General features: G+C 34.4%; 1 protein-coding gene across 4 annotated transcripts in view; it reads right to left on the bottom strand.

Annotated features, from left to right (window-relative positions):
• Positions 1–664: 664 nt before the first annotated feature.
• The window catches only part of nectin1a (nectin cell adhesion molecule 1a), a 26,775-nt gene continuing 13,052 nt past the window's right edge, over positions 665–14,387 (bottom strand). Inside the window, exons 2-8 of one of the 4 annotated variants that reach the window (XM_016506197.1) lie at positions 12,427–12,798; positions 9,865–10,164; positions 8,994–9,111; positions 8,281–8,432; positions 3,693–3,843; positions 1,779–1,845; positions 665–1,332 (exon numbers count right to left, since the gene is read on the bottom strand). In XM_016506197.1, coding sequence (XP_016361683.1) covers positions 1,264–1,332; positions 1,779–1,845; positions 3,693–3,843; positions 8,281–8,432; positions 8,994–9,111; positions 9,865–10,164; positions 12,427–12,798 — 1,229 coding nt within the window. In that variant the 3' untranslated portion in view covers positions 665–1,263. The other 3 variants (XM_016506198.1, XM_016506199.1, XM_016506196.1) reach the window with 3 other exon arrangements.

Raw genomic sequence — 14,387 nt, 5'->3', positions numbered from 1 at the left:
GAAGCCAATGTTTATTTATATATTTATGTATTTATTAGTAGAAAAAAAGAACCAAAAAAATCACAAGTGGTTAAAATATTTAAATATTACATCATTAACAGCTTATTCAATACCATATGGTCACTGTAACAACACACAAATATATACAATGTAATCCATCACATTTTTGCACACTTTCTTGTGCTCTATACACTATATAAATGCTCCTTACATGGTGATTAGAATTGCAGTGCATGGATGAACTTTGTACCATTGTGCATGAATGTCACAAAGCATAATGTAAACAATAATAAAGGACAAATGACCAAAGAGATTCACAGTTCTACATAAATACTTCCTGGAATTTGCTGGTGTGCATGTAAAAAAAAAACCCCTCTCACATATATATATACAGCATATATAGTTTAAAGATGCAAAGAAATATGAATAATGATTATTTTGTGAAGTATTGGTCAGATCATGTGATTGTTGCAAGTTTCACTAATTACAAAGCAGCAAAAAGACCCATTTTAATAAAACACAATTAAATACAGTAGTAAATATTATTTAAAAAATTGTACATATGTTTATTTTATTTTTTTTTTAAATAAGATTTTAAAAATAAATTCAATTCATTATTTAATTATTTTAATTACATTTAAAAATTTTCAAGAATTTAGCTGGGGAAATATATTTTTACTGCTACAATGTTATTGTCGCAAGTTTACTATTACGAAAGCAGCAAAAAGACCTGTTCACAAATACAGTGGAAATCCCAAATGACATAAAACAATGGAGTGATGCATAATTGTACAGAATACAATAAACAATATGGGTCTATTGTAAATGGGGTGTACGGACCACCGACCTACTTTAAGACAATGAGAATCAGATTTATTCTGTACATTGATCCCGAATCTACTCTGCTTTAATCTGTAATTGTTTGCAGATTTATTCTAAGCAATATTATTATCAAAAATTGAAAATATTCATGCAAATCCAATTATGCTTGGAGAATAATATATTTTTTAAAAGATCTATTCAGAAAGAACAAAAAAGTAGCTATACAATGACCAGAGCAATTGAAGACAGAAAAGAGACAGAGGTCACAAATGTATTTATACATACTGCTCTTTAGGGAAGGTGTATGAAGAGACGGGGCCGGGGGGTGTGGGGTACGTGAATATGGTGGTCTTGTTACCGTGCTGAGTGTAGGGATTTTGGGGCAGAAAGGTCAGAGGAGGTTGAATGGGAGGAGAGTGTTGCTCCAGATAATCCTCTTTGTTAACACGCCAAACGGTAACTCACGTAGTCGGCCGTGTTTGGGAGCTCATCATAGAACCTCCCGGGGCTCTGTGGGAACAAAGATACAAGGTCAGATAGAGAGAACGAGAGAATGAGCGCTGTGCATATTTAATGAGCGCACTCAGGCACTTGGCTGACACTGTCACCCTGATATTACCCTGTGCAGACACAATCAAGTTTGGACCTTTTTTCCAATTCAGAATACATGAATGTTTCAAAAGTAGCAAAGTTCAAGGAAGTTATACAGAGTTATTGCTAAAACATACTCTGAGATAATTAACTATTAGGACTCAACAGGGAGAACGTTTTCTTCTCCAGTAGGAGGCGCTCTCTGCTCACTATATCAATGAGGCCAGAGGCAATTCAGGTTTATCATTAAAGCCTCGGTACCTCTATTCAGGTCGGTAGCCAGACCATGGTGCATTAGTGCATCTTTTCATCTGATAAAATGGCCCTCACTGGTGTTTCTGTGGCTTTACTGAGTGCTCTCTTACCTGAAAGTCATCAGCTGCCCTCTTTTTAGACGAGGAAGGCTTTTTGTGGGCAGGAGAACAACTATCTCTGCAACAATAGAGAGCGAGAGATAGAGAGTCTTAACTAAAACAATGGCATAAAACAACTACAGGCCAGTTTGCATTTTGTTTTATGTCCCAGAATTTTTAGAAATTTTACTAAAACCACACCATAACATTGAAAAAAATAATGCATTTTACCTATAAGCTTAGTTATAACTAATGTAATTATATAAGTTTAGCTTTGGCATAATTCATTGTCCAATAATGTAAAAGACTACAACGAAAATGTTAAAAGTCATAAACAATATTACATGCATATATACATACATTATAACATTACATTTAATATATATTTTTAGAATATTTCATATTTCTCCCTATTATGTGTATAATACTAATAATGTAAAACAATAATATATAATATATACATTACATTAAACACACATATTACATGTTAGTTACATAATATTTATTAACATTAAAAACAAATACATAAACGATACAAAATATAAAAATGAATATTAATAAAACAATAATTCTATTATATAAGCACATATGCATATGTTTTAAATATTAATTACAATATATATTATTAAATAAATAAATATGATTAAATAATATGAAATAAAAATGAAATATAAAAAATATTACATACGTTTTGCTAAATTTAGCTAGGTCAATAACTGAGGTATAAGATAATGTGCTTTGTAGACACTTTAGTCATTACTTAGGCCTCAATAAAGAAATCTCAGAATTTTATACATGTAATCCTTGCAAATGTAGCATTTTAATGCGTTAAATACTTACGAGTCATTGTCTGACCATGTGTGTTTGTGCCGCTGTTGTTTTTTGACCAAATATATTGTGCCAGCTATACTGAGGATGATGCCCAGTGCAATCACCCATCCAAGGACACCCATCACCCTCTCTGAGGCGCTCAGTGGCTGGGGTTTCTCTGCTGGAAAAATACATGTTGGGAATCTCCTTGCTAATTCCACCATATACACTACATAACACATCACGTTAACTTACACCACATTTTAATATTCTGTTGTACTTAAGTATTCAAACCTGACATGCCTCTAAAACATGTTTCCTCTCTAACATTAACGAGAATAGCTCTATTGTACGGCCCTAATTGGATTTGTTGTGGGGTGCTCTAATGGCTGTAAAAGAGATGATAATGGCATAATGTGTCCACTCAAAACAGACAATACTCAACCTCAAATAAGTGACTGACACCACAAAGAATGTCCTGATCAGATGACCCCAAACGAACCACTTGAATTGCTCTGCTTGGAAAATTGTGCTTGTTCATTTATTGATTCTGATATAATAATAATTTAATAATTTATGCATTTAGCAGACGCTATGTTAAAAGTCATAAACAATATTACATGCATATATACATACATTATAACATTACATTTAATATATATTTTTAGAATATTTCATATTTCTCCCTATTATGTGTATAATACTAATAATGTAAAACAATAATATATAATATATACATTACATTAAACACACATATTACATGTTAGTTACATAATATTTATTAACATTAAAAACAAATACATAAACGATACAAAATATAAAAATGAATATTAATAAAACAATAATTCTATTATATAAGCACATATGCATATGTTTTAAATATTAATTACAATATATATTATTAAATAAATAAATATGATTAAATAATATGAAATAAAAATGAAATATAAAAAATATTACATACGTTTTGCTAAATTTAGCTAGGTCAATAACTGAGGTATAAGATAATGTGCTTTGTAGACACTTTAGTCATTACTTAGGCCTCAATAAAGAAATCTCAGAATTTTATACATGTAATCCTTGCAAATGTAGCATTTTAATGCGTTAAATACTTACGAGTCATTGTCTGACCATGTGTGTTTGTGCCGCTGTTGTTTTTTGACCAAATATATTGTGCCAGCTATACTGAGGATGATGCCCAGTGCAATCACCCATCCAAGGACACCCATCACCCTCTCTGAGGCGCTCAGTGGCTGGGGTTTCTCTGCTGGAAAAATACATGTTGGGAATCTCCTTGCTAATTCCACCATATACACTACATAACACATCACGTTAACTTACACCACATTTTAATATTCTGTTGTACTTAAGTATTCAAACCTGACATGCCTCTAAAACATGTTTCCTCTCTAACATTAACGAGAATAGCTCTATTGTACGGCCCTAATTGGATTTGTTGTGGGGTGCTCTAATGGCTGTAAAAGAGATGATAATGGCATAATGTGTCCACTCAAAACAGACAATACTCAACCTCAAATAAGTGACTGACACCACAAAGAATGTCCTGATCAGATGACCCCAAACGAACCACTTGAATTGCTCTGCTTGGAAAATTGTGCTTGTTCATTTATTGATTCTGATATAATAATAATTTAATAATTTATGCATTTAGCAGACGCTTTTATCCAAAGCGACTTACAGTGCATTCAGGCTATACATTTTTTACCAGTATGTGATATATCATAAGCAAAACATTATTCATAATCAGACAAAGAAAACTTTAAATTTTATCTTGACTATCTTAACTGACTTGATATATACATTTTTATTTATTTCAGCAGAGAATTCACAAGACTTATTAACACTTGTGCTTTCACAATAAATACAAATAACAGGAGAACAGCAAACACAAACACTGTATATCTGAATATGTTGGTCTTGGCAGCATAATCAAGTTTAACACATAAAGGACACAAAAACACATCAAGTGTTTCCTGAATAAATTAAGCAACGTTAACAAAATGATGTGTTCTACAAACTATACTGAACCAACAGGGCAATTTCTATCATTATTGTGAAAATGACCTTTTTGCTGCTTTCTAGAAGAAATTTACAAATGAAGAAACTCATAAATCTTTCCAATTAGCATAAATACAGCACATCATATGGAAGTACATTAGCTGAACACCACCTGCAAAAGACCAATATAACATTCAACCAGTTTGTTCCTCGGTGTCACTAAAATGAAATTATTTAGCATTTTTTAAAAGCACTTATATAGTAGCCTACAATGTTCCTATATCATCTTAAATAACTTCAAATATCAAACATGAACTCATATTGTAGATTGCAGCCACTGAGACATGCAGTATATCACTGACTCTTGAAAGCTACAGTCACTGATTATTTGCGTGATTATCTATGTTCATATTCTTTACAGGTGGTATTTGACTACTGCAGTGCAGGGAAGTACAGTTTATTGTACTGTATTATGAAACCTGTGATTAAAGCAGCCAGAAATTCTGTTTCAATAAAAAAATACAATATCTGACAAAACAAGGCAATGTTTCCATGAATCATGCACAAAAAAATATGCACACAGTGTAAGACTTTCACAATTTATAGGTTATAGTGAAGTTTCAACTGCTCTCAAGTAAACACTATCCCGAGGCAAAAATTCTTTCTCAATACAATGGCACTGTCAAGACATGTATTCTCTTCCAAACAAATGCCTAGATTATGTTAGAGATATTTGGCTATATCTGTTCCAAAACCTAGTGAGCCAACATCCCAAAACGTAATGGAAAATAACTGATTTAGGACACCAACCTATGTAGAAACTCGGTGTGCCATGTAAATAGTGCTAGAGAACACAAATCACAATCGATTTCAATAAAGTTTGAAGTTAGCATGTTGCTAAGCAAACAGCACAATAGTCTATATGCATAAACACTCGCACAGAACACAACACACAACTGATGTCAATATAGTTTGAAGTTAGCATGTTGCTAAGCTAACAGCACTGGTACAAAATGACTGAACAATACAACAGTGACCAATTTGGGATGCCAACACATGTAGAAGTGTGTCACAGCAGGGGAGAACGCAATTCACAATTGATTCCATTACAGTTTGAAGTTAACATATTGCTAAGCTAACAGCACTGTTACAAAACCTAGTGAGCCAACATCCCAAAACGTAATGGAAAATAACTGATTTAGAACACCAACCTATGTAGAATTAGTAATTAGTACTCCGTACTGAAGAACACAAATCACAATCAACTTAATCAACTAGAGTTTGAAGTTAGCCTGTTGCTAAGCTCTCAGCACAATACTCCATTGGCATAAACATAAACAAATATTTGGTAAAATTAATGTAATGTAATGTAATTAATTACATTGAAAGATGTACATCACTACTTTTAAGAAATACAACTTAGAATTGCATAATACAACTTAAATGACACTATCTTAGATTCGTTTTTTTTCCCCTCTGAGCTTGCTGCAGTGTATTATGGGACAGTCTTCTATGTGAGAGATTGAAATGCTGATTTAGAATTTGGCTAAAATTAGGCATTTCAAGAGGCAGCATAATTATGCAAATAACTATGCATAATTCGATGGATGCCGTAAACAGCTCGCTAGATTTTGAAACAGAGACATTTTATCAGGCAAAGTCATTGGTCAATCTCCAAACATCCATCATCAGTTTGGATTTTCATGTCAACAATGTCCTCTAGGTGAATCGAATCCATTGTCAGTTTGGATCCCAAAGCCTGCTTCAAAAGGAAGGAGATGGCAAGGAACGAGAAGATAGTGGAAAAGGACTATGCTGAGAAGCTCAAAGTCTTGAGTTCTACACATACCACTCTTCTTTAGAGATGACAGAGCCGTCCATCTGAGGAATCACGTCCATGAGTTCTACACATACCACTCTTCTTTAGAGATGACAGAGCCGTCCATCTGAGGAATCATGTCCACTGAGACCTCCACCTCAGATCCATAATCATAAATGTAAGTCTGCTCGCTACGTCCGCATCTCTCATGGTCCTCGATCAGTCCTGTGTGGTAGGCCTTCATCCTGCTGTCATGGCAGCTGTGGAACTCCTGAACGCTTCTTCCTAAGATACTGGAGCCTCTGTAAATTTCCAGGTTCTTCTCTTCATCTGAGTCTTCGGAGAAGGTCAGACTGTGAGGTAGCGAGGGGTGTGATGGCGCGCTGCCAGCCTTGCTGTAACCATTTCCAAGGATTTGCTTCTTGGTACTGTGATCTCCTTTAAACATGCATCTCCGGCGATAGCAAAACACTACCAGGAGCGTAATGGCGGCCAACAGCACTGTGCCACAAACAACAGCTCCACCAATGATGGCACCTGCTTGCTGTGGCTCCTGAGACACCTCGTGTGGGTGGCTAGGGAATTCTGGGTAAGGAAAGAGATCACCCCCATTAAGTATAACAATATGGGGCTGTTAAAGACCTTGGGAACAGTTTTCTTTCCTGTGTTGGCATATTTCCTTTTGAAACAGGAAGTGAGGTCTAGGAACATATCAAAGGGCTTGTATCTTTTTTATACAGCCAGCCCATAGGCTGTTACACTACCATTCAAAAGTTAAGGGATGGAAGTTTTTTTTTTTTTTTTTTAAATAATAAAATAAATAATCTTTTTCACTCACCAAGGCTGCATTTATTTGATCAAAAATACAGTAAAAAAACTGCAATATTGTGAAATATTACTACAATTTAAATAACCGTTTTCTATTTGAATGTATTATAAAATATAATTTATTCCTATAATGGCAAAGCTGAATTTTCAGCAGTCATTACTCTTTAGTGTAAGGTCTTTAATGTCAAATGATCCTTCAGAAATCGTTCTAACATGGTTCTTTGGTGGTCAAGAATTTTTTCAGGATTCTTTGATCAATAAAAAGCATTTAATTGAAAACGAAATCTTTAGTAACATAACATTATATGTCTTTTCGTTGCATCAATTGAATGTGTCCCTACTGAAAAGTATTCTTAATAAATAAATAAAAAGTAAAAACTCACTTCCCCCAAACTTTTGTCCAGTATTGCAAACACTTTTAGTAGTACACTACCATAATGGACAATATCTAAAAGCAACAAAGCTCAATTTTGATTTCAAAAGGTCTTTAAAAAAGCAACATGGGTAGAAAGAGGGAGTAGGAATGGGGGAAACTTTTCATTTCTTTGTATATCTTCCACATGGAAATGCAATCCCAGGTGCCATCACTACGGCAAAGACACTGAACCATAAAGCAGGCCAGAACAACACGTACAGTACATGTACACACAAGTAAATGTAAACATGAAGTTTCTATAGACCACACCTTATGCTCACAGCATGCAAAGAAGAAAATATGACTCAAGAGATCCTCACAGATCAAGGTTCATTCAGGAGCCACATGCAGACAACTTGTAGCCACATGCAAAGTGCTGCGCCAGCAAGCAAGTTAATCAAAGCAAAACACCTTAGGGCTGAAGAACTAAATACAGGCAGGAGAGTGAGCTTCCACATTTCAGGTAGTGAGCGTATACATTGTTTATTGAGAAAACAATGGCATGATTAAGTGATGTTTCAGAGGCAGTCGAGAGTAAGCTTAAAGATTTACATGCATATCCACATGCATAGAAGCAGTTAAGCCGCATGCTTTCAGTCGAGTAGGAAGTGTAAACGACGCACCTGTGACAATGACCTCAACAGACGCAGAGCCTGTCCCAATGCTGTTGCTGGCATCACAGATGTATGTGCCTGCAATGTCATAAGTTAAGGGACCTTTAAAGATCAGCACATCATCGCGAAGCTCTGCTGTACTCGGCATAGTTCCATTCAAGCTAGAGAGAGAAATATGGTCGAAATCAGGTCGTGCGTAAGATTTGACTGATGTTAAGACGCCAACAACAACTGAAAAAAGCATAAATGTTTTGAATATGACAGATGAGTGTTCTGGAATTAATATTGAAAATGAATTAAAAGTTAAATTACATTTGTATCAGACTCTAATTTTCCACAAAAAATAATTTTGACTCGACCCTCAATAATTGTGTTTACAATAATGCACTTCTATTAAAAACACACATGTATAGCCAGAAAGTATAGCCACGAGACTTGAAGAAGCAAGATAAGCAGTTCAACAAAACTATGAGCTTCGTATTTCACAAGAAATGCCTTGCCCCATGGATCTCCATTTTAAGTGCATTGCAAACGGAGTTTACATTATTTTCTGTGGTAATTAACACATTTCTTTGGTATTGATATAATACATAATATTCAGTAATTTAGGCTATGGTATATTTTGAGATCATCACCCATTTCAATGTATTTTAACTGAACATTCTTTGAATGATAAATAAATTAGCACAGAATTGTTATTTAGGTAGACTAAAGTGACATACTATCTCCACTGAAACAAAGAGATGGGTGGGTTGGCATCAGCCAAGCAGGTGAGCTGAACGTTTTCTCTGTTCAAATACCAGTTCCCATCGAAGCCCTCTATTATCACCTCTGGTTCATCTGTAAACAAAGGGAAAATAGAGTATAAATTTAAACTTTTCTCTTTTTTTCTTTCCTTCAATGGACACTTAATAAAATGGAATTTAACAGTAATGAAGATTTAGAATACAATTATTTTAATAGAGAACTAATGATGATGTATTTTTAAATACATTTTAAATGAAAAGCTAAACTGCAATTACTATTAAGCTAAATTGAAAAAAAACCCCCCCAAAAAACCAAACAGAGATATAATAAGTATTGTATTAATAAGTGCTAGACATTAATAAATAAAAATAAATTAAATAAATTAATAATTAAAAAATAAAATAATTTAATTTAAATTAAAGTGACTTTTAATAAATTAAAAATATGCTGGATCAAAAGTTTGGGGTTAGTAAGATTTTTAAATGTTTTGAAAGAAGTCTGAATTCAGCCACTTCTGTCTTCAGTGTCACATGATCCTTAAGAAATCATTCTAATATGCTGATTTGATGCTCAAGAAACATTTCTCATTATTATCAATGTTGAAAACAGTTGTACTGCTTAATATTTTTATGAAACTCGAGAGACATTTTTTTTCTCCATAATTTTTTATGAATAGAAAGTTCAAAAGAACAGCATTTGAAAAATATTTTTTTTGGAACAATGTAAATATCTTTAATGTCACTTTTGATCAATTTAATGCATCCCTGCTGAATATGTATTATTTATCTATTTTTTTATCTTACTGACCCCAAACCTTTGAACAGTAGTGTATAGCTGGTTTCTTACACTGAATGTTGAGCATCACACTGTCTGTGTATTGTTCGTCATTATATGTGGAGATGCAGGTGAGCAACTGTTGGTGTATTTCTCGACTGGGAACCACCAAGTAATCACTGCGCACAGTGACAGTCCCATCAGGGTTGCGTATCTCCTGGGTGTTGGATTCTCCATCTAAATCAGTTTCCCATGTGATCACACTGGGTGGCTTCCCATTGGCAGAAACGCACGTGGAAACAGTCATCTTCAGATCTTTGGTTCCCGCTACTATGGAGGGTGTGGACAGACTCATCTGGATCATAGGACGAGCTGCAGGACAAATACATAGGCTTAGAACACTGGGATATTTCATGCACTGCAGACAACCACTGGATTACTGTAATATTCTGTGCCATATTATGTTTTCCAAGCTTTTCAGATTATATGTGTGTGTTTTTCTCATTAAGAACTTCAATGCACTATATAATAATCAGTTTTCATGGAAAACATTTTGAAAAGACAAAGGCCTCTTCAACTTGGAAAATGATGCAATATACACAGAAATTATTCTTCTGTGAAATCAAAAGTTTCACTAATCTCAAAACTCAAAAAAATAAATCTCAGTTTATGTGATGTGAGCAAAATCCACTGCAGCACAATCTTGGCTCCAAAGGCCTGTTTCACGCCACAGCGGCTAACTGTAAGCACTGCAACAGTAAACTTTTACGCTGCTCAGGTACTGAGAGTAATCTGATGATTGTGAGTTTTCAATTAATCACTAAAGCTTAATCACCAAGGACTTACTGGTTTTATGTATCTGTAAGATATGCAAGATATCTAAATCTAACAAGGGCCTTGAACTTGTTCAATGTTAAAGGAACAGTTTACCTAAAAATAAAAAATAAAAAATAGTTGAAATACTCCAGTGGCGAAGCTGAGAGTGGGCAGTTGAAAGCAATGGTTTATTTAAAATGTCTTCATGATGGATTTGTTTTTTACAAACACACAGCTTTTCACTTAACAAGATGTGATGATATAGATAACTAGATAACTGATGGACTGGAGACGTGTGGATTACTTGTGGATTATTGTGATGTTTTTATCAGCTGTTTGAACTCTCATTCTGACGGCACCCATTCACTGCAGAGGATCCATTGGTGAGAAAGTGATGTAATGCTAAATTTCCCCTTCATCTTTTCTGATGAAAAAAAAACAAACATCCTGGGCTGCGTTTCCCAAAAGCTTCATAAGCCTAAGAAGTTCGTAAAAATGATTGTACGACTGATCTTAATATTACGGTCTGTTTCCCGAAAGCATCGTAACTTAAGTAGCACTTGAAAATCATCGTAGATCTACAAGTGCTCTGGAGTAATCGTAAAGCCCTAAGTGCATCGTAAGAAGACAGATTTATGCGGTCACCTGCAGGACAATCGGCAGATTGCACCTTTAACTTTATTCAAGTGCAATGTGATTATAATATAAAGTTTTGATTGTGCTTTATTGTACACTTTATTACTCATTTTTTTTATTTTTTTTTTATGAATGTATTAATGAAATTATTAAAAAAGGGCAAAAAAAATTTGAAATACACATCTAAATTAAATGACTGAACAAAAAAATGAATAAAAGAAGTAATGTAGGAAATATGCTTCAAAGACTGGGGGGAAAATCTGTCAATGACTTACTGACGTGCACAAAAACCAATGTATTGGACCCGGAAATAACATCTCTAAACAACCCAATTGCTGGGTTTGTCCCTATTTTACCCAGCACTGGGTTGTATTTAACCCAGCATTTTTTAGAGTGTGCATCGTAAGAAAACAGATTTATGCAGTCACCTGCAGGACAATCAGATTGCACCTTTAACTTTATTCAAGTGCAATGTGATTATAATATAAAGTTTTGATTGTGCTTTATTGTACACTTTATTACTCATTTTTTTTATTTTTTTTTTATGAATGTATTAATGAAATTATTAAAAAAGGGCAAAAAAAATTTGAAATACACATCTAAATTAAATGACTGAACAAATAATATAATATAATATAATATAATATAATATAATATAATATAATATAATATAATTAATATAATATAATAGTTATTATATCCGAGTTGTATGGAATGCAGCATTAGGTTAACATTTCAATAAACGAGCATGTAGGCTACTACAATTACGAGCCATTCTACAAGGTGACATTTCAGCACTTGACAAACGGATAGCGACTCCTAAGTAGCACTTGAAGCACGGCTACACGCGACTGCGTTAAGTGCATTTTTGGGAAACGCACGTGAAACAATAACGAACGATCATAAAATGACTCGTAGAAAACGCTCCTAAGCTCTAAGATCAATTGTTATCGAGAAACGCAGCCCAGGATGGCCTGAGGGTGAGTAAATTTTGAACCATTGGGGAATTGGTGAACCATTCCTTTAAATCTTTACTTGCCAACTGACATTGAAGTTATTCAGCTCTTAAATCTCATCTGAAATTCATATTTTTAAATGCATAATACAGTCAGCGTTTGTGGTATTGGTGGTCTGGGAAGATTGCTGTACAGTTGGTATTAGGAGAACAGCAGCATTACATACCATAAACAGTGAGATTAACCATGTTCTCCCTGTTGCCAGCTGGGAAGGTTGTGTACTCGCAGATGTAGGTGGATTCATCCGACAGTTTTAGTTTGTTGAAGACTATGGTGGTGTCCTCCAGGGAAGGTGTGCGCTGGCGGATGGCGGGGTTCTTGAAACGCACACGCTCTTTGAAGGGGCTCAGTACCGACACCCCCAGGGCTGGATTGGCAATGGCGACGTTCTGCTTGGTGCCATTGACAAGCTTCTGCCAGGTGACCTGTGAGATTTTTACAGGTGGGTTGCTGTTGACAAACTGACAGCGTAGCTCTACCTGTGAGCCCACAAATCCTGACTTACTGCTGTCCATCTGGACCATCTGACCATGAACACCTGGGAATAGAAAGATTAACAGTCATTTCACACAACATGTGGATGAACTGGAAAGATATCTAGTGTCAAATCAAAAACAAACAACAGAACAAAAAAAAAATGAATGATTTTTTTTATATTTTTATGAAAATATAAACATTTATTGGCTATTCAAGGGTTTTGTGCCATTCACAACTGAACTCAGAATTTAATGTAAATTCCAATTCAATTCTTGAATATGACTTGGATTTGAATTGAGGTAGGCCCTTTTAAAATTAAAAGGAAATGTATAAAACTGCTGTAATTTTGTTTAATTTATGTTTATGTTTAAGCAAAGATGATCAAAAGTGCTCACTCCATCCTGGGATATACTGTAAATATGGGTCCTGTGTTTTCAGAACTGGGCCAATTAACTCAGTAACTTCCCAAATGGGTACATTCATCTTATCGGCTTACAAAGACTTCTTTATCTACCACTACAATAGCATATGAAGGACAAGGAGTAATGAAAGATGGAGACGAGTGTCTTTAAAGTGGGCCTGTATCTGGTAAATAAGCTGCAGAATATCCTTGCCACTGAGACTGAGGCTTAAATCTAGTTGTCTAAAAATAGGAGGGTTTAAGAACCACGGCTACAATAAGATACAGAGAGGTACTTCACCCGCCCCGGCTAAAGCGTGTCTGTAAACACAGCTTGTGTTTACCTGCGGGACATGTGCGTGATACTCCAATCCCAAGCCTCCACATAGCCAGAGGAGTCCTAGTGTTAAACCACTTAAAACAGGAGACAATCCCTCTCCAAAATAAGGCTGCACTTTATTGAGGCAAAGTAAAGTCCCTTACATAACGGTAAACACAACATTTTTCCCCCTCTTTTTTTTTGTGGAAAATTCTAGTCCTTCCTGGAGCAGGGAGGTTCAGATATGTCAGTAGTGGTATTTGCATATTTAAATGATGACAAAAAAAGGGTATGGGATTTTTTTATTTATTCTTTTTTTTTAATTGACAGAAACGAGTTTGAGTAGGAGGTAAACACCTTACTTTGTGGTTAATTTTAGAGTTTGTAATAATTAAGGCCAAAATAGACAACATGGCTATATTTGTAACCTGTTAAAAAAATAATTCATACATAAAAGGTAAAAAGAGACTAAAAATACAGATAATTACTCAAATGAATAAAATTAAGCATGTAGCTGCATGGCAGAGTGTAGCCGAAACTGGTTAAACTGTGATGATCATAGTACAAAGCTACTTTTTTATTTCTTTATTCTTTTTTTATTGACTGAAACAAATTTTTAGTGGGAGGGCAATGCATTACTTTGTGGTTAATTGTAAAGTTTATAATAATCAATACCAAAACAGACAACATGGTTAAATAAAGCTGTTCATATAGAAAGAGAATGGAGCCTATTAAAAAAACACACACACTAAAATCTGAAACATGAATAATAATTAATAAAAAATTTATAAAATTTATAAAAAAAAAAGAATGTAGCTGATTCATATGAATCCGGTTAAACTGTGATGATCATGATACGATTAATCATTAATGTCCCATTTGACTCTGTGGTGATGTAATATATATATATATATATATATATATATATATA

The sequence above is a fragment of the Sinocyclocheilus anshuiensis genome, unplaced genomic scaffold, assembly GCF_001515605.1.
Source record: "Sinocyclocheilus anshuiensis isolate Anshui unplaced genomic scaffold, SAMN03320099.WGS_v1.1 scaffold330, whole genome shotgun sequence".
NCBI classification, from domain to species: Eukaryota; Metazoa; Chordata; class Actinopteri; order Cypriniformes; family Cyprinidae; genus Sinocyclocheilus; species Sinocyclocheilus anshuiensis.
This window is presented reverse-complemented; position numbering and strand designations above follow the sequence as displayed.